This window comes from Lagopus muta, chromosome 14 (genome assembly GCF_023343835.1).
Source record: "Lagopus muta isolate bLagMut1 chromosome 14, bLagMut1 primary, whole genome shotgun sequence".
Lineage (NCBI taxonomy): Eukaryota > Metazoa > Chordata > Aves > Galliformes > Phasianidae > Lagopus > Lagopus muta.
The window spans coordinates 14,711,429-14,737,076 of NC_064446.1; the positions used below are offsets into that span (position 1 = coordinate 14,711,429).

The window sequence follows — 25,648 nt, forward strand, 5'->3', positions numbered from 1 at the left end:
CTTTTCTCATAGGCAGAAGGTATCTGCCTGCCTGGAGAGTTCCTGAGAGATGAAGAAGAAAACGTTTCATTTAAAAGCAAAGGTTTTCACTTTCCTGGGAGAAGGAAAGTGATTCATTGTACAGATTTCTGAATATAATGAGATTTTCTAATGACTGCCTACATCAGCACTGACAGTCTTCTCCAGCCATTTTGTCTGTCTGCCTACAGTAGAGCTTCAAATAACGTTTCAGCCGTACTTATGTGAAATTTCAGTGCATGTAGAATGTGGGCAGCTAGTCTGGGACTTTGTAATTTATTGGGCCACGTATGGACTGCCAACTTTATCAACTGTCAATGTGTAGAGATCATGTTGGATGCTCAGTTGTTGAGTGCAAGAATTTTGTAGAGATTGCAAGTATACATCTAGAGATGTAAATATAATTAAATGTAATGCTATAGCCAAATATCACAGGCAAAGACAGCAAGAAATGCTTTCTAAAGACAGAAATGTAAATAGATAGTAAGCATATGTAAGCATATAGTGTAGTAAATCTCTTATGTACTAAAAATACATGGCTGTATTTAATCTTGCTTGGTAATGTCTGTAGCTGCTCTCTCCAGTCTCAAAAGCATTGATGATTACCTACATTTCAATTCATAACACAATCAAAATCTGAAATCTTATTTATTCTCAGTTTTAAAGCACATTCATCCTGTTTTTGTACCTTCTGTTTTCTTATTCATACTATGGCAGCAATGATCAATGCTGATGACACCTTACTTGTTTCAACTATAGCAGACTGTTTTTGAGTAATTAGTTTACAGGTCCCTGATCTTGATTCTCTTGGAGGAGGAGGAAATTGGCTAAGTTACCTGGTTGTCAACAAAAATATTGCAACAGATGTTCAGAATAGCGTTATTTGAGAATAATGTGACACTTTAACATGGCATATTGTGGCCAAGAGTGAATAAAACCTGTGATAACACCGCCTGCAAATAATCTCTCTGGAGGTATGAAAATTGATAAATATATATATAATTTGTTTTTTTAAGGAAAAACTACTGGTGCAAGAATGACAGGCTGCCGTTAGACAGAAAGATCCCATTGCCATATCTAGCTCCCAGCTGTTTGTAAGGGAGGCGAGCAGTGGAGTAAACTAAGTGGAGACAACCACTTTCAGCCAGGCAAGCACTTTATTCCCCTCCAAAATCCATACCAGAGAGGCTCTATTGTCCATTAGCCTGCAGTTCTGAAATGGCTGTAAAGGATTACCAGATCAGTCAGGTAGTGTTAGTAGCCCATTCAATGTCCCTATGAAGAGCCAAATAAGCAATAGCATTTTTAGATGGGAAAATACTGTTTTGTTCTCACTCCTCTTGGTTACAAATGAGCATTCAAGAGCTGCTGGCAAACTCAGTGCAGAGAAATACAGTGATGTTCTCATACAAGAACTTGCCACTTGTCCTTAGAGTGCTGGGCACTGCACATCAGATTCATACACCTCAGGTGTTTGTGCCCCTTGCCTACTTTTACCCTGCATCCGGATCTTCCCACCTCTTGCATGAGGAAGGCTGGGATTTTCTATGTGAGAAATGTGCCCCAAATGCTCACTAAAAGTAGGGAGGTTCTATTTAGAGAGACAATTTCTCCCTTGTGAAAGCAGCAGAGCAAGCAGTGGAACTCTGGGTGGGCACAATCTGAGCACAACCTTCTCTGCTAATCCTGCAGCCTTGAGAAGGCTCGAAGTAGGATCTCCAACATTAGCTGTTCATGATTTATGTATCAGGACGGTGGATATAAAAATCTGACAAACTGTTCCTTTTCGTGCACAGGTGGTGAACAGCATGTCTTGTGTATTTCCATTTTTCTCCTAACCAGGCTGTGCGTGTAGCTTGGTTCTCCTTCCCCTCCTGGAACCAGGAGTGCCCATCAAGGTGACATTTCCAATTATCCTCACTGTGGGACAGCAGGCACCTCCAAGAACTGGGAAGCAGAAGCTGCTCATAACCACCTCTCCATCATCAAATTCATGGAACTGACCTCTCCCAGTGCCATCGAGGGCCTCAGAAATACTGCAGTGAAATGCTGTTAGACTCAGGGAAATCTACCTTGGCCTCACTGCATGACACATCTCTGTTCTACATCCCATCTTAAGTCCCATCCCCTCAATTTTATCTACATTTTCTCTCCTCTGTATTTTTATGTTAGAAGATTTGAATACTCTCCCACAATATACATATAATTAGCCAGCAGTGCTGACCACGTAATTACTGTAACTTTTCTACTTGTCCTGAATAGACATTTTTCTGTATGTATGGATAAAAAATGACTGCCACGTAGTTGGCAAAAAAGAACAATGTAAATTATAGGCCAACAGTGTGATACTTTCACAGAGCGATTCTAATTTTAGTCAGTCTACTCAGTTTTAGACGTGTCTTACTACATTAATCTGTGACTTAGGTATATTAAGTGACCGAGATTAGAAATAAATTTGAGTAGGAGAGTTAATATTTAAACCAGGAAAGACATTTTATGGGCATCAGTGAAGAAGTGCTGTGTTTGGCGATGACGTGCACGCAATATTTCCTGAAGTACTTTTTATACGATGTGCGCACATACTGTGTAGCCTAATGTCTCATGTCTATCAGTTTGAGAATTTTTTTTTTTGAGCCAGAAATGTGTTCTTTTAATATTTCATCCTTACTCCAGAACAGTTCCCGAGAAACCAATTCTTTCACTTTCTGCCCCAGGCTATTTATTATTAAATCTCACCACGGTAAATGATGGCTTGCGATGAAGTTCCTGCTTTCACTCAGCCAAGGACCTGTGGACACTGTTGCCTCCCCCTGGCTTTGCTGTGCACTCAGCAGACCACAGTCTTTCTTCCGAGATAGATCTATGTGAAACATAACCTGTGTCGTGGTACAGCTCCTGGGTTCTGCCTGGAGGTCCCAGTGCTACAGAGGTTGCAAGCTGGTGGTGCCTGAAATAGAGATAGCTTAGCTTTCCTTTGTCTTCCAAACCCTTATGAGTGCTCAAGGACTGATGGCATCTGTTCTTCATCTTGTCAGCCTCGCACTGACTAATTTCCTTCCCTATAACTGACTCCTGACTGCTCCTCTTGGGACCGTGTGTGCTTCCAGGAGTCTCTGAAGTAGCTGAGCAAATGCATTTAGATGCCATACCACAAGAACTTCCAGCAAAGAAGATGGAGAAGAGTTCATATAAAGGACATGGTTGCAGGAGGCTGCATGGAAATTGGTCGGCCCTGCTTGTGCTTGATTAAATGTGAATTTTGCTGCTGCTATGGAAACAGGATTGCAGGAAATATTTATAATTACCAGTGGGTAAAATATTCCAACATTTTATCTGTTCTGAAACGTTTTGGCCTTGGAGTCCTGCTACGACTGAATATTGAGCAAGCTGGTGAATCTGACCTGAGCTGTTGGCTCCAGTTCACCCAGTGAAATCATCCCCTTTCCCCAGCACTCCCCAGTACAACATGGATGTCAAAATCCTTGAATTCTATGGCTTTTAGATTTAGGTGTTTCTCTGGTGTTTAGATTTACTGTAAGTCTACTTTTAGAAAGATCCTAAATTCAGGATCAAGTCAGGATTTGCAAAGTGGTAAAGCAGGCTTTAATGTCTGGAAATTCATTATTTGGTATATAAAACTTAATGAAAAGGACGATGCAAGGACGAAACTTTTGTTTTTCTTTCTCTCTGATCGGGCTACATTTACTGCTAGGTCAGATTTCCTTTCACAAAGCTATTTCCATTCTTAAAATGCTCCCAAGCTCTGCATTAAAGGAGGAGAAAAACCCCAGCAGAGTAAGTAGTCGGCCAAGCTTAGCAAGAAGATTTTGAAGAAAGGAAATGTGCTTTTTTTTTTCTTTTTTTTTCCACAAGTAGATCAGCTGTAGGATTTTATAACATCCTCAGTATTTGTGAACTGTGCTTTCACAGATGTCAGCAGAAATCTGTTCTATCAGTGATTAATCTGGTGAAACTTTGAGATGTTAGCATTGTTTGTGCAAAGGAGTATACTAATGCATGTAATCATTTTAAAGGAAAGCTGACAGTAAGCGTTCTCTTGAGAAAGTCAGTTTAACTGAAGAGTTACTTGCTTCAACCTTAGAAGCCACTGGTAGCTGGGGAATGGGTCTGTCTGAATGCAAAAAGTGCCTTTGTCTGCTGGTTAAACGTGCTGTGGCCTCTCTGTAGGCATGATATGGTCAGAGTGTAAGGAGATCTGGGAAGAGGGCCCACGAGAGTACGTGGTACATCTCTGGAACCTTCTGGACTTTGGGATGCTGTCCATCTTTGTGGCGTCGTTCACTGCCAGGTTCATGGCTTTCCTCAAAGCGACCGAAGCACAACAGTACGTCGATCAGTACGTTCAAGATGATGACCTCAATAATGTCACCCTTCCCCCTGAAGTTGCTTACTTTACTTACGGTAAGATGCTTTTTGCTATCTAATGCTTCTTGTTCTTTCAAGCTGTTGTGTGCTAGTGCTGAAAGTACCTTTTTTTTGGTGATATTTATGAAAGTTATTTTCAAATTAAAATCATTCTTCTGAGATTTACCCATTCCAGCCATTTTCATAAGCAGCCAAAAAGAACTGAGATCTGACCGACCCTCATTGAGTCTGATTTTGCTCTGAGGCTTAGCTCAATCACTTCCTGAAAAACAGCTTGAGCAACAAATTATTGGGACCTGGGAGGATATAATTTAAATTATAGATGATGAACCCACTTCATTTTTCAAATGCAAGAGGAGGGACATGTGAACCAGTGTGAGATCTGGAGCTGCGTTTTTAACTGGTGGTGTGCTGTGCATCTGTTACATCCAGTGCCTATGTAATAGACGTACAAATAGGAATCACACCCATACACTGCTCCATCTCCAAGAGAACACCTTTATTTCTGAGATCCTATGTGACTTATAAATGCTAACGTTTGGAAATGCAAGCAATAGCACAGCTTTGGTTAACATTATTTCTGATGTTTTTTCTTTGATATTCACAAACAGCTTTACACTCCCATATAGTGGCTGGACTTGTTGTGTGCCTCTGTAAGCTTGAGATATAACCTTAGATAAAATCTATGGGGACTTTGCTTATGGAAGGCTGCAAGGTCTGTGGGTGTGAGCAGAGTGGAGCACCCTTTGCTCACTAGGCTTGCAAGGCAATGTTCTAGCAATGAGCTTGGACCAGAGGGGCAGATCTGGGCTGGCAGTCTTCATTCACAGTAGACTTACACCATGTGGCACCAGGGAAACGTGCCCTGAGACCACAGCCATGGATATGCTCAGCCTCCTGCTTGCCTCTCTAAAGATAAGCCTCCCTCCCACTGCTCCAACAAGAAAGAGGAACTCATGCTGTGGTTTTGCTCTCTCTGGTTTGCTGGTGACCCATATAAAGTGAATTCATGATATAGAAGCGTAAAGGGTCCAGAACAGAATGTCACAAGCAGATCCTGTGAATTCTTTCATCTGCTGCTTTCCCTTGGTACAAATTGCTGGAAATAATGCTGAAGTTTACTGCTGTGTCCTTAGAGATGTCACTTGTTTTGGCTCTGAGTCAATGCTTTCATCAAGAAGCTCACTGATGCAGTGACACTTACAAGCTACATTAATATAAATGATCAATTTTTAGTAAACAAACAATGCGTAACTGATATCAAAAAGACATTTTTTAAAGTAGAAATGTTAGAGTGGCTATGTTGCCAAAGTTGGTTTCAATTTAAAGATAACACAACAATGATACGTTTAGTGACTGTACCTGCTTTATCTGAACAAATTCAAGCTTCCTTGTCTAAAGTTACGGAGAGAGAGATCTCAGCCTCCCTGTTGTTTCCCTTCCATGTACTGACATAGTGCCATGTATCCAGCTAGAGTTATAGCCAGTTATATCTGCTCTGTTGTGATTTTGGTTTTCAGTCTCAGGGGCATCAGCTGGAAAAAGGACAGCACAGTTGATGCTGCAATAGGAAATCAAAACTCCCAAACCTTTTTTTAAGTCTTTTATCTGTTGTGTGACTGGTAAATCTCAGTGACTCGCTCATTTCTCATCATTTCCATGTCAAAAATGAAACTATTTCTTGCCCATCCTTGTAAAGAATGCTGAAGACTTTCAGTGACCAGTTGTTCCAAGCCCTTTTTTTCCCTTAACTCCTGACCAGAATCAAGATGAAGCCCTAGAAAGGAATCATTTATCATCATAACATCCACCTGCCACTTTTCATTACTAATGTCTAATGTCCATGTATTGTTTTAGCCAGGAACAAGTGGCTTCCCTCGGATCCTCAGATCATTTCAGAAGGACTGTATGCAATAGCTGTGGTACTCAGCTTCTCCCGCATTGCTTACATTCTTCCAGCCAACGAAAGCTTCGGGCCCCTGCAGATCTCTTTGGGAAGGACTGTGAAGGATATCTTCAAGTTCATGGTCATCTTCATCATGGTGTTCCTGGCCTTCATGATTGGAATGTTCAACCTTTACTCTTACTACCTTGGTGCAAAATACAACCCTGCATTTACAACGTGAGTACTTAAGGAAAAAAGGGCTGCTCTTGTAGGGCTCTGTTCATTCTGGTTTATTGCTGCTGCTAACTCTGTCCAGGTAGCTGGGATGCTGCTGAAAATTCTTCAGCTGTTAGTCGGGTGCTTGGCTAAAAGCAGAGAGGTGTCTGCACAGTGGGTGATTCCATATGCAAACAAAAGTCCATCTCTGCAGCGTACCTTTGTGTTCTCTATTCTTCCTGTGATTCCACCAAATCTAAACCTCCCTTCCTCTTAGCTGCTCCCTCCCTACTTCTTGCTGGGCTTCCCACAGTGGGGGCTTTCCATCCCACACACCCACCTGTGAGGGAAGAAGAAAGCTCGGTGTGATGCTTTCCCCCTGCTGTGATCTGACATCAAGGCAGTCTCACCACACTTGTAAAGCCTGAGATGAGGAGCAGACAGCAGCTGTCGTTGGATGTGTCATTTCTCTAATGTGTCATACAGCTAGCCTCAGCTCGTAGCTCCCCTAAGGGAAACGACCTTATTGGCATCATTTCTGCTCTGTGAGTGGCTGTGTCCTTCCAAAGACAGGAGCCAGTCTTACTACACTGCTCTCTTGTGCAACACATACATTTTCCCACAACGTTTAACTTCTCTGATTGAACCTAACGTGCCTTCTGAACCTTTCTGTAACTCAGGACACACATTAATGGAAGGATTTATGAGGGCAGATGCAATTACATTTATCTGTGCTTGGTAGTAAGAGAGAAGAAAATTGAGTGTGGGATGTGACTTGGTTCCTGTTGGAAGAGATGTCCTTGAAGCACAAGAGTTAGTGTGAAGTTGAGTCGATGCTGTCCCTGACTGCAGCAGTTGTGGTGTCCTCCAGGCAGTCATCAGAGCACCCTTACAGATTCCAGTCTCTGATGCAAAAGTGATAACTGTCTAATTAACACACACAGCACAAGTGGATCTCTGGGTCTTTTGATGGAAATAACGAGCAAACATTGCCTGGAATGGTGACTGCTCACCAGAGGAAAGATTGCTTGAGTGCCTGAGGGCTGTCTGAGCTGAGGAGAGTCCTGTCAAAAGGCACTGCTTGTCCTCCTTAATGTCAGCCTTGTGATCGCTGATCCTGGAGGGACTTCATGGAGTTACAAAGCAAATTTTCCATGAAAATGAATTTTCCTTCTAATAGTTTGGAAAAGACTTAAAATAAGCCTGATTTCCTCTGATTATATAAACATGCAGAAGCGTTAAAGGATGATGAGTGAAAATGAGCCCTTCATCGCACGAAACAAAGAGTGTAAATTAACATTCATCCTCAAAATCCTTCTCAGATGTCTTATTCAACAAACCAGAAACCTGCAGTCCCACGCAGTTTTGGCAAGCTAGGAATGGTACATTGGCAGAGGGGCTAACCCTCACGACATTTCCCTGTTTGCTTTTCTTGAGCAGCCTGTGAACCGTCCTGAGCATGGTGCTTTCCTGCTGCCATTCACTTATTTGTGACAAGGGGGGAAGTCTCAATATGTTGTCAGAATTTGCCGAGGCGAAGAGAAATGCTCACTTTGCTGAACTCGTAATCATTTTGTGATTTCACTGACTTCTCTGAATGCACCTCATAGCAGACGTCGCAAATTCCAATGCGTGAAATTTTACAGAAATTAAATTTCCTGCTCAAAACAGTGGCTGTTTTACTATGGAACCTGAGTTGGATATCTCTTGGCTAATTGTGACGGAAGAAAAAACCTGCTGGATTTGCACGTTAATCAGACTGGCCGGTTCCAAAGGGCACTGAATTGACAGCTCCCTCTGAACATCGCAGTGGATATCCCCAGTGATACCCTCACAGACAAGGAGCTGCTCATGGAAATAACATTGGATTTCAAACAACCACAGCTCCCCAGGACAGTGCGTAGGAAGAGAAAAAAAATGAATATTTGTCCAGGTATCATTGAGAGGGAATTGAATGCTTACATCTAATAATAATCCATGAATGCTGGTGTAGCTTGCACTTTTGGAATCCCCTTCATTTTGCTTTCTGCAGAGCAGGCACACAGCACCCCGGTGGCCTCTGAACCATGTTATCATGCAGTTTCTGTCAGTTCTTCAGTTTTAATGCTCTTGATGCAAAGGAAATGAAAATGCAGCGTGCTTTTCCTCACGCTGTTAAACACTGAGATTATTTAGCTAACTGTGGTATACTTCCAAATTTTTCTTTTTCAGTTCTTCAGTGCTGAAAAGTTGACAGCTTTCAGGACTCTTGTGGCCGACCCCAGCACTGTTTATGTGTTTATTGTATGCTGTGTACAGAACACAGCTCTCCAAACAGCCCGTAATTATGAACATGCTATGCAAACAAAATTGAAATGGAGGCAAGACTGATTGTGTTCGTCTTCCTTTTTGCATCGCAAATCAGGCTGAAGGCTGCAGCATGAGGGTTTCTGTCTGCTTCTCCCCAAGGGGAACTGTGACTCACTGCTCAGTGCCAATGTTACTTAAAGGCTTGGAGGCTTTTTTCTTCTTATTTTGCTCTGTCAAAATATGATATTTTTGTGGATTATATTGACTGCATTGCTTTTCTGGCAATGTTAAAGCTCTACCAATCAATTTAAGGAAATAACTCAGTCTGAAAGGATGCCTTAAGCTTTCTTAAAGGGGAGGATGCAAGACTGACATGAAATCATGTCCTCGCTGTGATCTTTCTTGATGAACAGCACACAGCTGCTTAGAGAAGCAAGGAAAGTCTGAAACTAGATGATTGCCTGTGGTCTGTTTTCTTCCTTAATGCAAAATCTTTGTTTAACTTCATCAAGACTGCCTATTGAAGCAAAATTCTTTCTGTTCCCGCTACAATTGCTGGCCCTTCTGCACTGAGGAGAGCACAGCATACCCATGCCAGCAAGCAGCACCACTCAATTTGTCCCTGCCAGCTCCCCCTGCTCTCCGGAGTGGTTAAGATGGACAGGGCTCTTGATCTCTTCGCTCATTTGTTTACCTTTGGGAAGGATAAAGCACTCTGTGTCTTTGCAGGAGGGGGGCAAACAGCATAGTTGATGCTGACGAGACACATCAACGTCTTGGAAATTTCAGAAAGTTTGCTCCAACTGTCCTCATCTCGTGTTTTAGTGAGACACTTTCAAAAAGAAAAGAATATGTTCCCTGTGACCTGTGCCAAATCTTTTGCGAATTGGCAGTAGTGAGAGGGGAGGAACCATCCAAGTTTGGTACAGGCTGCCCAGAAAAGCTGTGGATTCCCCATTCCCCAGGCTGGAGAGCTGTTGGTTTGCAACCCTGCCCATGGCTGGGGGCTTGGATCTTTAAGGTCTCCGCCAACGTAAGCCATTCTGTGTTTCTCTGATGCATCCTCGTCAGAAGGTGGATGATCTAGTACCAGGTCCCTTCAGAATCATTTCCTCCACAAGTGAGAGTGCTGTGTCTGTCTGTAGGCATTGTTGAGCGTTGTGTTGGGATGCCAGTTCTCCTGCCACCCTCCTGCTCCCATACCCATTCTTCTTCCACTTGATGCTAGGATTAAGGACTTTGGACATTTGCAGAGGAGCACGATGGCTGTGCTGGAGCCCTCAGCTTCTCGGGGTGGCCAGGGCCAGCCAGTAATTTACTTTTCAAGGAGAACCTGACACCTCTCCAGAACAAAGGTTAATGCTTAAACTGCAGAAAAGGAGCGGAATTGACATGTTGTGTTAAAAACCACTGGCAGGGTGGAAAACTAAGGGAACCTTTCCAAATTAAAAAAGGGAGGTTAATAGCAGGGTGCAGCTGGGATCCAGGCTGGTGGTTACGGTTTTTATTAGTTTGATAAGTGACTGATGACAGGTTTCAAAGCCAGTGGTTTTTGGTGTTGTACAAGTTCTTTAACTAGAAATACAATGTCTAATAGAATAGGAGCTAAGCAGATTTCTAACATAAAAGTGAAGGATATCTGACACATTAATGTCAGCTGTCCTTTGCTGCGTGTGATGGGAGGAGACGAGAGCAGAGTGAGGAGAGGAAATACCCTTCAAGTAGAAAAGAGGTGGTGCTTTTTTGCAGCAGTCATAGCTCGTCCCACAGGTAAATCTCTGTGTAATATCCCAGCCTCATTGCAAAACAGCGAGGAGGTGCAAGCAATAATTTATCTGAGTAAAATGAAGGCTGAATAGAAAGCCACATTTCAACTGATGTGTGACACCTATTTGGAACACCACTCAGGATCATCTCCTACAAGTCAGTGCGGTTATGCTGGATGAGAATGATCCTGAATATTTACTGCAGTCTTACTATGATGTGCAAATGGAGGAGGGGATGCCAGGAGTTGTGATGGGAGATAAGAGCCAGTTTGCTGTGGCTTCCCTAGGTCATGTTCATAGTTTGTGTCTATAATCTGTTTTCACAAACAGATCTGGCTGGATTAGTCACCCTAATAAAAATAATTAAAAGATCCTGAAAATAATTAATGGCTTTGTTTTCTTAGAGGGCATTTACCTCCTGGGATGCAAGTAAAGGCATTATTTGCTTTCAACTTGGAAACTAAGCCAAGTTCTTACAAAACATACCAACATTCTTCCTCGTCCTCCTCCTTCCTTCATTTCTGTCTGGAAGAAAATCAGACCATGGGATGACTTCATTTGCATGGTGCACTGGTTACACTCATGCCACAAGTCACAACTTCTCACAGATTCCTTTTGTGCAGAAAATGATGCTTTTCTTCTGCCCTGGAAATCCCTTACAAGGCAGTCAAGATAAGTTCCCTCTTCCTTCTCCCAGGTAATCTCTGTTTGTCTTCTCCGGATGAGGAATAGGTGGTGAAGTAAGAACTTCTGAGTCCCTTACGAAAGGTTCCAAACTGCAAGTGGCCCATGGAGGAGTCCTTAATAGGGACAGAAAAGCCAAATGACAAATAACACACCTGAGAAGAGCAGATGGAGCTAATACGGGGTCGCTGCCACTTTATAGTATTCATAGAAGTATTATTTCTTTATTAGATCAGGACATTTAATCTGGCATCTCCCAGGGTGATGGATAACTGCTTGTAATTACTGTGCCAAGGCATCATATTTATATTGGTGGGTTGCCACTTTTGTTATTAAGCATTTGTTCTGGCTGATTTGCTACCAACTCTATAAAGCGACCATTTTCTTTATTTTTAGGGTAGAAGAAAGTTTTAAAACCTTATTCTGGTCAATATTTGGCTTATCTGAAGTGATATCCGTGGTGCTGAAGTACGATCATAAATTCATTGAGAATATTGGATATGTACTCTATGGAGTATACAACGTGACCATGGTGGTGGTGCTGCTTAATATGCTAATAGCCATGATAAACAACTCTTATCAGGAAATTGAGGTAAGATAAGAAACTGGGTTATGAACACAGTATGCGTAATTGTTATCGATAATGAAAATGTTAAAAGAACAAGGAAGTTGTTGTTTATTCCGTATGCAAAATTGGAGCACTACTGAAAAACAATTCTTACAGAGAGTCAAGGCCATATCAGTCCCAAATTAGGGCTGAATTAATAATTAACGATGAATCATTTCTATAAAAACTTCAACTTCCTTGTCTTTAATGACCATCTGTGAGCAATCTCTATTTCCTTTGCGTGTATTTAATGAAAGCAGCTTGTAGTAGTTTTTACTGCCTACATTGGTTGCAATAATTTATCCACCTTAGCTATGTTGTTTCCTTACGAGAAATCAAGCACTATTTCACCTGTTTCTTTCCCTGTTTTCTATTGGCTAAACATGCAGGCCTATTTAGTGCTGAAGCTCATAGATACACGTATAAAAATTCCTTATTTTCCAATTACCAGGTATGAAATCTTGGTATATATTTTTTGTTTTATTTTGAGGCACCCCTGGGCCCACAGATCATAATGGCATGAGCAAACAAACAAACAAACAAACAAACAAAACAAACAAACAAAAAAAAACACCAAACAAACAAACAAAACCCTCCACCACCAGCATATAAAGGATATGAATACAACCATCTCAGAACATGAATCAGTATCTGCAGAAAGGCGTTTACAGGGTTTACCCAACTTTGTTCAGTAGCACTGGTAGAAGCAGGCTGGGTTTGCTGAGTGCTTTGGACAAAAACAACTCCCTGCTAACATAAAAGAAGAAAAAGAAAGGATTAATATTTGGACAGTGTTAATGCTGATTCACCTCTTTCTTCTGATTTGCTAAATGTCAAGTTTCTGTGGCTGGATTTGTATTAATTATTCGCTCTAATCTTCCCTCAGAACCTGACACTGCAAAAGGCCACAGCTGAAATTATTTTCTGACTGTAATGTCTGATTCCTCCATGTACTGTAGTGCAAACAGAGCTCTATCTCATGTGTGCTGCAACTGAGTCTAAATGTCAGAGGGACCTTACATGTGCTCTCTGCCCTGGAAGCTTTCTTGTGTGCAGAAGGTATTTTCCCAAAGTTTTCTAATCACTTTGAATCATAGAATGGCTTGGTTTGGAAAGGATCTTAAAGGTCCCTGAGTTCCAACCCCCAAACCAGTTGAGAACACAGTAGAAACAAAAAGCAGTTTCTACTGCAACGAGATCTGTTTCTGAAGGAGTATCAGATTCTTAATGCATTTCTAGTTTATTGTAGTAAGTAGAGATTTTCTTGTGAGTTTGCAGAAGAAAAACATCAATAAATGTCTCAATAGGTGGCCTATGTTAGTTTTCTGCTCTATATTCAAGATTCCATGATGAATAGTTACCTGGAAAAGCCTTGAACATCCTTCTTGGCTGCCCGGAACTTTTCAGAACTTTGTTAAAGAATATTTATAACTACCAGCAAGAGAAACAAATGTGAGCTATTCCATCCAGAGAACTGGGAGAAATCTAGTAAATCTCACACTAATTCCTCTAAATCCTCAGCGACAGAGAGATTAAGGAAAGACAAAGTCATCCTACTGACTGAATAGAAAGTCCTTTCTGTTTATCTGACAACAGCAATGTCCATAATGACAGAGGATGGTAATTACTTAGGAATTAAATTCCATTGCAGTCAATGGGAAAATGCTTTTCCGTTAGCCAGTTTACAAAATAGTATTCTCGTGCTTTCCATTGAACATCTCTTTTCAGCTACTTCTGGTTTTCTTCTGTTTATCCCTCAAGTATTAATGCTTCCTGACCACTTTCTATTTATGGAAGGAAAAAAAAGTCCTTCTGCCAGCCAGAAACACTTCCATCATTAGCTCCTTAGCTATTTAGCAGAAAAGCCTTAAAAATGTTAACAAATTATTTCTACCATAATTCAGATCTAGGCTTTTGTGAGGTTCAACCCCAAACAATGAGAAGGCTGAGCAACAGCAGTGAATGTTGCTCTGTTGGCAGAAGTATCACTGCAGCTGCAACAGAATTAAGCTCAGTTGTGGTGTGCTAGTTTTTGACATGGTTTTTGAGGTAGGAATTAATCAGAGGTTACTGATTTCAGCAGAACATGGATGTACGTGAGTATAAGGAACCAGCAGACCATGTTTCTATCTGTGCTGCTGCCCTCCATATAAACTGCAAGACAACAGCTGTATAGCAACTGTATTGCTCTGTTTCTTTGCCTGATGGATGGATCTGACCATCATCCTCTGTAAATGCCAAGCAGATCCTTAAAGGGTGTGCTAGCCTTAACCTTGCCCTTGAGTTTGGAAGTGACCCTGGCCCATCCTGATGCTTCATAAAGGAGATTCACAGGCAGTGAGTTGGGTTTTTTTTTCCTACAGCTGCTTAAGTGACAGGTGGTGAATGGTAGGAGAAATAAGGTGCATTGATCTGGGAATATTATTGTGGTGAATGCAATCAGGATTGACCAGGAAGTAATCTGATGATAGAAGAAATCGGTGATCTAGCCTCCTCTATGGGTGATTCCTGGCCAGTGCAGTGATAACAGTTACCTGGCAATTAGCACTGCAGTTAATCAGAGGGAATCACTGTTGTATTTGTAACTTCTCCTTTCCATGACTATATGCATGTTTTAATACAGATAACTTACCAGCAAAGCACCAGCACTGGGTTGTTACTGAAAGACAAGCCCTTTGCTGTCTAATGAAAAAAGTAATGTTTGACTTAAAGGAACCACACTAGTGTGCAAAACACCTTCAACAAACCTAGTTACTGGCCACTGCTATAAAGCTGGCTGCAGCTGTGCTCCCGTGTTCAAATGAGACAAAGAAACAGGGTAAAAAATGCCACTCTGAAACGATTTGCTCTTCATTATCTCCCTCGTTGCAGCACAGCTCTGCTCCAGCCTTCTGTGCTCCCACCTCTCCTCCAAAATGCCTCTTTGTGACACTGTGCTGCGTTTCTGCAGCCTTTGCTGGAGAGAAATGTGAACTTATTTGTATCCCATCTTACGCTGACCTTTCTGGCTCATGGCATTTGCCTGGCTTAGAAGGCAAAAACGGTTCCCCTGTTCCCAACTTCTTAATAAGCAGTTTGTAAAATTTTTCTGTCAAGCAGAAATAGGTGACGTTCAGTCTGGTATTTGGAGGATTTGCACTCTCTGTTTATTCATTTCTTTGTTTGTTTTTTCCTTTTTTTTGAGATGACAGAGAAACCTAAGAAGATAACATTACTTTCAGGTGTTCTTTTAGCTGATTCTTGTTAACTCCTGCCTTTATGTTTGTTCTCATGATAGCTGAATTCCTTTCTTTGTGCTAATTATGCATTTGGGTGTTATTTTCTCTTCCCTTTCCAAGGAGGATGCAGATGTGGAGTGGAAGTTTGCACGTGCCAAGCTCTGGCTATCCTACTTTGATGAAGGAAGGACTTTACCTGCTCCCTTTAATCTAGTGCCAAGCCCTAAATCATTTTATTATCTCATACTGAGAATAAAAATGTGCCTCATAAAACTCTGCAAATCTAAGGCCAAAAACTGTGAAAATGATCTTGAGATGGGAATGCTGAACTCCAAACAACGGGTATGTTGCATCTTTGCTTTTTGCCTTCTGTGTAGAGTGATAGATCCGTGGCTGCAAGGACCTTCTGCTGGGGGTTGCATCGTTTGCAGGTTGATCAGGGACAGTGCAGTCTTTTGCTCAGCATTGTTACTTGTCTTATATCAGCACCTAGAGGGTCCTCCCAGACTTGCAGCCTCATTGTACTGAGCACTGTCAGTACACCTGTGACAGAGCAACTCTTATAAAAGGAGGCACTTCTATAATGGGGTTTCCCAGAGCCTAATAGACAAAGTCAAAGGGCAAGGGCAGAAGCACAAATAATATCCCATCTTATCTGGCTCCTAATCTGCCCAGCAGGCTTTCATGCCTCTTCAAAACATGCTCTTGCCTTTAAGTGATTTCCCAATTAATTTTAGTGCCATTACGTTAACCACCATGTTTACTGCCATTCCAGGTTTGGGAACAAGTTTCCAAGCAGTTACTAATAACACTTCCTAAATGCCTACAGCTGCAATTAGCAACCCCTCACTTACTTCTGCCTAGTAATGAGTAGCACTGATGGGCAGATCCTGCCTCTTCCATCTCTTCTTTGGCCACCTGAAGTAGAAATGTGCTTTGGTAGCACTGGGGTTGTGTTCCCTGTCAAAAGCAAGCATCTGTCTTCTAGCCATTACCAGCATCCTAATTAATAATATAATTATTTCTCAAGATCAGTGAGGCAGTTGGGAATAAAAAGCCCTTAAATAGGGACTTCCCTGTACACTTGCATGCAGTTGTAAGGGTCTGTGTGTGTATTAGCTCCTTTGAGTCTATAATATGTAATTAATTCCTTTGAGTACTTCTTTATTTCTTTAGCATTTGGACCAAAAAGTTCATAGGTGGATATGAGTGTCACATAAATCTGTAATGAATGTTGGTCTTCTGAAAAGACTTTTGGAAGATTCTAGTTGGGAAAAGCAATAGCTTTGTTGTCATCTGATAAAAAAAAAAAAAATAAATACTGTTGTATTTTTAAAAAGGGTTCAGATAAAAAAGTAGCAAATTGTACTACTGTTTTCAAAGAACTGCTGAAAATCAATTCCATCTCAATTTTTTATAGCTGCATTGACTTGTTCTCTACAAACCTATTTATTTTTTAAAAACTGTGCCCTCCATTGGTAATCACCAATCTAAGATGAATGCATTTCACTTCTCTTAGCACCTCCTTAACCAGAACTGGTCTGAGAGTACTGTTTGTGCCTTGACAACTTAAAATCCTTTTTCCCAGGAGTTTTTGTTTTTCAATTCTTTTCCTTCTTTTGGAACCTTGTTAGAACAGAATGCACTGACTTTTATTACACCCACACATTTAATCATTTCCTACCGGATTTATAAAGCTCCCTTAAGTTTGGGGTCAATTCGCATGAGAGAAGCTATCACTGGCTTAATACATCTCCACGTTTTATCGTTACAGAAGGTTCGTTTTCAGTCTGGCAGTCTGCATTCAGAAAACTTTTCAGTGAAGAATGCTTATAACAAGCCCACAAGATACCAGGTAATCACAGAGCGGGGCAGAGGTGTGCTGGTGTACTGCTCTGCTGGGCTGTATTGCTTGGGTCCAGTTGGTGCCATCCTGTGATGTGCTGAGCTGTGGCTTAGTGCGGTCACAGCGCTCAGAGGCAAATGCGGCGTATCATCCATGGTAATAGACGTGGTGTTAATTAACGCTAATTAATTCCTCTCATGGGTATTAAGCTTCATAGCAGGACCGTCATTCAAGCTTTAATCTCCTAGTCTCGCACTGGCAGCGTTTCATTGTCACGACACCATGCCACCCCTCCAGCCTTTCCATTGCCATTTGCACGTGCTTTCTCTGTCACTAACTTGTCCTACACTGCAATGTGGTATGGTCCAAAAACACAGTTAGCTGATGTGACACCATCAAGATTGAAGGGAAGAGAGATGATTGTCCTTCTCAAAGCAGCACTTTGGCATTTCTGACATTTTCCTGTACGTTCAGACCCACAGGTAGCAGAAAGATGCTGCTATAACTTCTAAATGAGATCTCCTAATGTTTGTGGTAAATTAAGCCCTTATTTCTAGGGTTGAGAAAGCCAAAAACAGCTGTGAAAATAAGTTGAGTTTTCAAAGAAAGGCAGGCATGAATGCTTGTTGTTTTCACTTGATTTTGCTCCTACTGGACTTGCCTTCAAATGATCTTAGAAAGTGCCAGTTGCTGTAGGAAGAAATTGTCAAATAACGCAAGAAAGGTGCAATAATCTTCATTATCTAAATATAAAAAAAAGAACAAACGCTTTGATAGTCTGTACAGCAAATTTTCTTCTGCAGCTGGGAAGATGTTTGAAGTAGTGGCTTCTCTGCATGTTTCCTTTAGTGAGGCTTATCAAGTGAAGTAGACCTGCACTTTGTAGTATGGTGCTCTCGAGGGATACCAAGAGATGTGCAGAACTAAACCTCAAGTAGCTTGAGAAATAGGATAAATAGCTGCCATGATGTGGGGGTAAACTAGTCTGAGTAAAAGAATGTCCTCATCAAACCCTCTTCAGATGAGGCTTTGAATGGAGCACTGCTAAAATGCTGTGTTAAGTTCATGTGTTTGTCTCTACTCCTAGCACTGGCAGTCTGTCATGCTGTCAGCAGCACCTTCCTCTATAAAAGTCAGGAAAGGATTTGTCAGGGAAATTAGAAGGACTGGTTGGTAATTTTAGAAGCTCAGGAATGTATTTATTTGATGTTTGGTGTGATAAAATAGCTGCAAGAGATGAGCGCACGTGATGGCTCACTCTGGAGCTCATGTACTGCCCAATGGGTAACGTCTGGGATTGAGACCAATTGTATTTAAACTGTTTCAAGTTTGGCCTTCATTATCACAATGCTGTCTGGAAGCTTTATTTGTCACTTCCCTGTAATAAACAGGATTGTTTTGCTGAGAAGCTATTCCATTTATTGAAGCTGTAAGGAACAGTGCTGGAGAGAAGGAGAAAAGCAATATGGAGCAAAAACAAATAACTTTCCTAAACCTACTGGCTGAAACATCTACTAGGTGACTAAGTAGCCTCATGTTAGGGATGGCCATGTTTTTAATTTAGTTTCTGTAGACAAATCTGACTGCATTCTGTTCTCGATGGATCAGGTGGGCACCTTTAGGCTTTTGGCTTTCGTGTGCAGCAGTTAATAGAGGACTGTATTTGAGTAGTGGCCTTCAAAAATACCAGCTGCATTGGAAGTGGAGTAGATAGATGTTACCATATTTTTCCAGATAGTAATGATATTCCTTGTTTATGTTGATTCCTTGTTTTATTCTAAATTTCCTGTCATCTGTTCTGAAACAAACAAACAACAAAAATCATATATCTTGGATCTAGGATTTCCCTACTTTCCCCAAACATTACTTCATTTATGTTTTCCCAGGTGCCAACCCTACCTCCCTCTGGATTCTACTACCTTGGCCATCTTCAACACACCGTACGTGCGCTGTGCCTCACCTCTGTTGCCTTAACTGACCCACCCGGTTAGCCAGATGCCTCTTTGAGACAAGGACAGAGTCTTTAAATCCCACATTCCATGGCTACATGACCTTTATATAAATGAGTGGATCCTTCTTTGATCGCACGTGCATTTCCTACCGTTATAACTCATAGTTGGCTTCTGGGGAGAAAAAAGAAAAAAAGAGCAAGTGTATCGATTCCTTAATTCGAGTTTCACAGTCTTACCAGTGATTTTAAGTGATGTTCAAAGCAGAGGTGATTGCTTTGCGAATAGGTGAGCTCACGCTGAGAGGTTTTCCCTTAATAGTGGCCATCTGCTCAAGAAAAGGCATTTGCATATCCTCTCTTGGATGTTCATCGAGCTCTCCTCTGTTTGCAGAGGATGCAGAAAGCCCTGAGGGCACAAAACTATTCACTGAATGTGTCACTCTTTTGTCTCAAAGCGAGCCCTTTGACCTCATTCTAGAAGTAGTCCAAACAGCATAAGGCTTTTCTATTTTCCTGTTTTAAGAAGCTGCTCCCAAGCGAGACAGCATGTCCTGCCTTAGCTCCTCCCCTGAGACTGAGCTACGGCCATCAAGCATTGCATGCTCAAGAACTGATATAAACATCCAATAAGCAAATTTAGGCATATTAGTTTGGACTCCTGATAGTTATCTCTGATAGAGCAGCACTTTTTACATTTCTCACAGTTCAAATGCTTTTTTCCCCACTGATGAGCATCTTTTCTGTAGCAAAGAGCTGGCAATGATGTAGGCCTTCTGCTGTAAGCCACTGGGCAGCCTGAAAATGACAGTTACTTTCCTGCTACATAAATAATGTGTTTTTGAAAAAATATCACATTGCAAGCTCGCATCCATCATCACCTCTTACTGTTCCCATATATGCTGTTCCTTACTAAGTCATCCCCCATTTTATAAATCTACATGATGCTGTTTTTACCCTATGTATGTCCCATAACATGCACCATTTCTCTCCAAATTGTCTCATTCTCCATTTTTGTTTTCTCTTTCTCTGTTCTAAGTCTGTTCTCTCTCCTCAACCCCAAGTTCCAAAGCAAGTATTTCTGTTTAACTTTGGGTTAGATATTCAATTCATCATCATGAGTGAGTTTGTTACCATCATTAACAACTTATTTCTTCCAGTAAAGTTTGTTTTATAGATACGTTAAACAGCAGCTTGTTCAAGAAATGGTTTGAGTCCCACTTCTTAAATTGCTGTTGGATCATCTATGTTTTCATTATGTTTGTGGGACATACTCTGCACTCAGATGCATGCCACAAACAAAATGTGGGCTTATTATGGAATGGCAATCAATCAACTACTTCAATGCGAAGCTCACAAGATAGATTAGAAAATAAATGAGAAGTCAATGATAAAAATCCCTTTGCCTCCTCTGAAGCCAGGCTTCATCCACAGAGAAATCAGGTGCTTGAATTTTTCAGAGTAAGTCGAGAATTGAGGAGGTGTGGATAAACTCACGTTGAGTGTCTCTGTTCTCTTTTCAGAAAATAATGAAACGCCTGATTAAGCGCTACGTGCTGAAGGCTCAGGTGGACCGAGAAAATGATGAAGTCAATGAAGGCAAGTGGATTTTTATTATTGCCACAAATTAGAGCGTGTTACTGCTATTGATATCTCAAGTAAAAGGGTTGAGCTTAGAGAACACCCTTGGTGGAGAGGAAGCATGCCTCAGGCTCACATGTAGGAAAATGATGCTGACTCAGAGCCACCTTGCTGCTCTGAAATGTTCCTTAGCAGAAAACATGGATCATAGAGTCTGCCTGTACAGCGTCCTGCTTTGCCTCATAGCTCTATATGTCCTTCCTTTGCAAAACCCAGGGCATTACCCATACTTAGCCTTGTCTTGGGGCCTAAGTAAAGTAGTTATTGACTGTACTGCCCATGCCCACCACAAGGACATTGCTGGAACTGAATAAGGATATACGCTGCCTTGATATCTTGTAGTATTTGTAAGCAGATGGAAAAGACATTCCCTGTAATATCTTTTCCCTGCTATCCTGCCAACGTCCCATGTAGGCAAAGGTCTATACATGGAGAGCAAACAAGAAGAAAGATGAATTTTCCATACACAGTTGTTATTGTTGTTGGTCCCTCTACTGCAAGTACAGGTAATTTCCTATAAGCCAAATATTAAATGCATAAAAGCAGTAACATCATAGAAAGTGCCACAAACGCCCATGACCAAGCTCAAGTAAATAGATAATTTCTTCTCTCTTAAAACCATAGGTGTGATTCCTTTAATATTGCTAACAACAGTATATTGCTCCCTTTAGGAGAACTTAAAGAGATTAAGCAAGATATTTCTAGTCTCCGATATGAACTCCTGGAGGAGAAGTCCCAGGCTACTGGTGAGCTGGCAAGACTTATACAGCAACTGAGTGACAAATTCGGGAAGAACTTAAATAAGGACATTTGAGGGTGAGCACGGAGGAAAGCAACTGGTGTTCTAAACATTATTCAGTCTCAACCAGCATCTTAAGAGGACAAAAACAGCGCAAAAAATGGGGACCAGGCACTCATCTTCTACGAATTGGCAGTGTCAGTTGGAGCACTTTGCATTACTCCTGTGTTTGGTGAATTTCCAGTTAAATCTTTTATGACACAAAATAACTTACTGGTAAAAGCATACGCCCTTCAATATCAGAAACAAATGAACTGTAGGGAACGCACCTTTTAAAGGCAAAAAAGCCAGATCTTCATCCACCTGTCTGCAGTGAACTGTGCTCATTTACCTTAACTCTGTTGACCAGGAGTTGGTGAAGGCTGAAGGAAAAACATGCCAAGCATATTCCTTGAGAATTTAAAAGAATCCTGTCCTTGGGTGTGTACTCTCCTTTTATGTTTACATGGGCATCCACAGAGGTAACTTTGAACAGCATGGTGGTTAATGAAAAGCATATGAGAAATTGTCTGCTGAAAGGCCAGTTGTCAGATACTTTTCAGATTGGATGAGAGAGTTGGAACCATGAACAAAACTTGTTGGGTAAAAGGTCCTTCATCCCTTTGCTGGAACCTAATAAAGGGATTCCAAGCCAAAAACTCCTTTCTGCCTTTTCCAGCTGTTTTAGCCAACCCACTAACAGCTATGGTCCCTTCAAACATATACCAAGCCTCTCTTTTGTCCATAGATGATCCCAGCTACAACAACAGCGTACAGAAATATTCAGTGAAAATCCACAGCAGAAGTAACATATTTTGTGCTTATGTGTTCAGGACAAGGAACAGCACTAATGGATGACAGCAACTCAACTCTGCTGCTCTGCTTTTGGGTTCCAGAGTTCAAACAGCAAGCCATAGCATGAGGTAAACTATGAAAAACATACCCCAGGAGCTTCAAATCTTTGAAACCGTAGGAAAAGGCTTCATTTCCAATGAGGACATGGTGACAAATAAGAAATAAAAAGAAGAATGAATTGTTGAAGAGATGATTGTTCTGAGTTGTGTTTGGCTCTTCAGGAGGTCCTGGAAGGAATTAAAACCAGTTCCAAGGTTGTAATACAAACACTTAGAGTGCATTTTTACAAAGGGTAAGCAACGAGTTGATGGAAAGCAACTGAAGACTTGGATTGCTTGGGTTTCTACATTTAGCTACATGATTTCAATATTTAAAGCACACCTTACAAGTTGGGAACCGCTGAACTGTACTGTTTGTTCACAAGGTACACCTATGAGAGATAACCATCGCCTTTAGGTATCAGCTGAGAAAAACAAGCAGAAGCAGAAGGTGACCCGTGATCAGTTCTTAAGTGCCAGATGAGAACACAGATAGCCTAATAGAATCATAGTTATATTTGTACAAAAAACGTTGAGGAAAAAAAAAAAGACAAAATAAAAAAGTGTACTGTACGTAGATCTGTTTAGAGAAAAAGCAAAATACTGTATTTTTACCTTTAATAAGATTATCTTGTATACTGTCATATTTTTACCTAAGACCAGGAAAAAATAATAAAATTACCTCATACTATTTTGTTGTACACTCAGTGAAATACTTGCCTGATCTTTTGGATATCCTGAATATTTTGTTGCTTTTCTGCTGTGTTAACAGTGAAACCATCCAAAGAAGGAATTTTGCCATAAAACTTCTGAAATTTGACAGAGTCAAAAGGCAAAACTTCAAGTATATCTCAAGGGAATGAACTTAGAGAATGGGAATTTCTGACAACAACCTGTAAATGTGTCTCCTAATCACTGGTGCTTCATTTGAAATACTATCAGTATTAACACGTTTCTAAAACTAATGTGGGAAATTGCTACTTTTGCATGATGGTTCTTGCAGAGTAGTGTTATGATGAACCACTTAGCAGACAACATCTATCACAGAGCACCAAATGCTGGCACAAGATGGTCACTACATGTCGTGTTTGTGGGAATGGTAGCCCACTTGTCTCTTTGGCCTGTTTTCCTCTGCTTAAATTGGAAAATGGTGCTGATTTAAACTATTCTGCTTTCTCCATGAGAAGATGGAATATCTTTCATGGCAATACTGCTATATTTCCCTACCAACCACTGTATAAAACTCATTTCAACTTCGATAAAAAGCCCTGTCTGAAAGATTTGTCTCATTACAACTCTACGGCTGGCTCTTGATCCAGGAATTGCTTCACCCTTCCCATTCAATGTTTTAACATCTCCTAGGAACGCAAGTAGAATTCGTTAATGCTAAGGAAGTCACATTAACCATAATTTCCATTTCTCATTGTACTACTTATTGAGTTAGACAAGAAAGGTAAGTGGAAATGCAATGATACACTTACATTTTGCATATTTAGATGCAATGCAATGCTCCTAAGGTCCTGTGATGCAGAAGGAAGTGTTCTCCTGGTGCTGAGTATCGCATCTGTGCATGCTGTGGTCAGCAGGAATGGCAACGCAGCATGAGGAGCTCTGTAGAGTGATGTTGGGCACAGCTACGTCCCATCAGCTGCCCTGAGAATGGTGGGGGTGAGCAGAGCAGCACAGACCTGCTCTGCATGCAGGAATTTGCTATGAAAGAGCATCACGTTTTCTAGAACTTCAAAAGGAGACTGAAAGAAGTACAGAGAAAAATGCAGTTTGAAAACTCTGCTTCTTCCCCTTTTAAGCATTTACATTCCATGAACTATCCAGGCACTGAGGTTCTTTGTATTAATATTCATGACAAGCAAAATCCCACTTCTCCAAAGCACTTTTCTCATTCGGTCCCAGGAATACCAGCAAGAAAGCTGCATGCTATGTATTCAAGTGCTAGGAGCAGAAATGATGTTAAATTCATTGCATGGTTTATTCTCCAAACTCTGTTTACAAGAAATTAAAGTTAAGAACCTCACTAAATGATCCCTGAGAGAAGTCAGGGATTTTAGAGAGGAAATATCAGAGCAGCTGGGACCCAGAAAGGACAAGGTCTGGGGTGTGCAGCCCCCTATGCCATCCCCCATTATCAGTGGCAGGCTGGCTTGAAATATGGGGGTTCTATTTCTTGAACAAATTCACAGTGCAAAGGGATATAACTTTGGCCAAACTGTATAAATGGTTAAGATATTTTATGGGAAATATGTTAGGGCTCACCAGTGAGCATCCTCCAAATCTGCTTAATGCTGCAAACCCAGCAGACCAATCAAAGTGGAAGTTGGACAAACTGGGAACAAAGCCATCAACCTGCCAGCACTGATGTGCTGACTGCCCCAGTGTTCAGATGGTGGTTTCCTTCCTTGCATCAGTGCATGCTAACAGAAAGGAGACAGCAGCAGAAAGCATTAGCATGCATTTAACAGGTGAACTGCAGAGCTTTCAGCCAGCAGTCCCTGTAGACCAGAGATGCAAATACTGAACCAAAGGAGATGCCAGGGGGTTTCTGGCACTTCCAGAGAGCCAAAGAAGCTGGCCTAACTACATAAAGGAGACACTGAGGACATAGCAGAGGACAGCCCATCACTGCACCACAGGCAGGCTTCGTATTGCTACTGAGATGTCTTCACTACAGTTAAATCAGTGCAAACAGAAAGGGAGATAATAGCCAAAGCAGCCAAATAGCTGAACTGGATGGAGAGCTTGCAGTGCATTTAACAGCAAGTAAAAGCATACTCACTTATGGTCACTTGAGAGAGATTTAACACAAACATGCAGTGTGATAAATAGGATTTGGAAGGGCTTAAAAGGTTAGTGAATAGCTAGCAAGCTTGTTAATATTTAAGCAGTATTGATTATAATGCAGACTAATATGTAATTCTCATATTAACGATTAATTATATTGATGCAAGGATTTAATTAGGACTTACCCAGCAGGAGGGATGAGGGATCTGGTGCTAAAATGAATTTCCCTGCTGTAACCACTGGTCCTCACTCTGGGCAATTGGTCCACACATACTGAGGAAGCAAAAGGCTGAAGGTTGAGATCTTCCAGAGGATGAATGTCACCCTTTAGTACATCAAAGAAGACGGCACACAGACTTCATAGCATATTACATCTGAAAACAGAGAAACAAATCCCCAAAGGAAACCTCCACCCGTGTGTGACAGCTGCTGTGCTCTCCCTTTCAGTTCCATTTTACTGGATGGTAAGCATTACTTTACTTCCACCAAGTTTAAAAACTGATTTTGTGAAAAGATACATTTTTTTCTAATATAAAAACAGAATAGGGATTAAACCCACATGCTGATTCCCAGACAAAAGAAACAAAAGTGCATTCATCCTCCAACAAAGCTTGCTGTGTGCCTCCATTTAGAAACAGCACTGACTGATTTATCATAGAATCATAGAATCATAGAAT

At 41.2% G+C, this 25,648-nt stretch overlaps 1 protein-coding gene and 1 long non-coding RNA gene across 7 annotated transcripts in view; one reads left to right on the forward strand and one right to left on the reverse strand.

Annotated features, from left to right (window-relative positions):
* TRPC7 (transient receptor potential cation channel subfamily C member 7) overlaps positions 1 to 22,387 on the forward strand; it is a 99,955-nt gene extending 77,568 nt beyond the window's left edge. For 3 of the 5 annotated variants that reach the window (XM_048960602.1, XM_048960601.1, XM_048960603.1), the window contains 8 exons: positions 4,207 to 4,440; positions 6,262 to 6,526; positions 11,641 to 11,836; positions 15,190 to 15,411; positions 16,844 to 16,924; positions 18,802 to 18,855; positions 20,387 to 20,462; positions 21,176 to 22,387. In XM_048960602.1, coding sequence (XP_048816559.1) covers positions 4,207 to 4,440; positions 6,262 to 6,526; positions 11,641 to 11,836; positions 15,190 to 15,411; positions 16,844 to 16,924; positions 18,802 to 18,855; positions 20,387 to 20,462; positions 21,176 to 21,318 — 1,271 coding nt within the window. In that variant the 3' untranslated portion in view covers positions 21,319 to 22,387. The remainder of the gene's footprint in view (positions 1 to 4,206; positions 4,441 to 6,261; positions 6,527 to 11,640; positions 11,837 to 15,189; positions 15,412 to 16,843; positions 16,925 to 18,801; positions 18,856 to 20,386; positions 20,463 to 21,175) is intronic. The other 2 variants (XM_048960605.1, XM_048960604.1) reach the window with 2 other exon arrangements.
* LOC125700201 (uncharacterized) lies at positions 7,131 to 25,247 on the reverse strand. 2 transcript variants are annotated; one of them, XR_007379811.1, is made up of 4 exons: positions 25,157 to 25,247; positions 23,657 to 23,926; positions 12,535 to 12,601; positions 7,131 to 11,360 (listed from the first exon to the last, which is right to left on the reverse strand). It is a non-coding gene; the product is annotated as an uncharacterized LOC125700201 (long non-coding RNA). The 2 variants fall into 2 exon arrangements; XR_007379812.1 differs by having other exon boundaries at positions 12,530 to 12,601.
* Between the last annotated feature and the right edge of the window lie 401 nt (positions 25,248 to 25,648).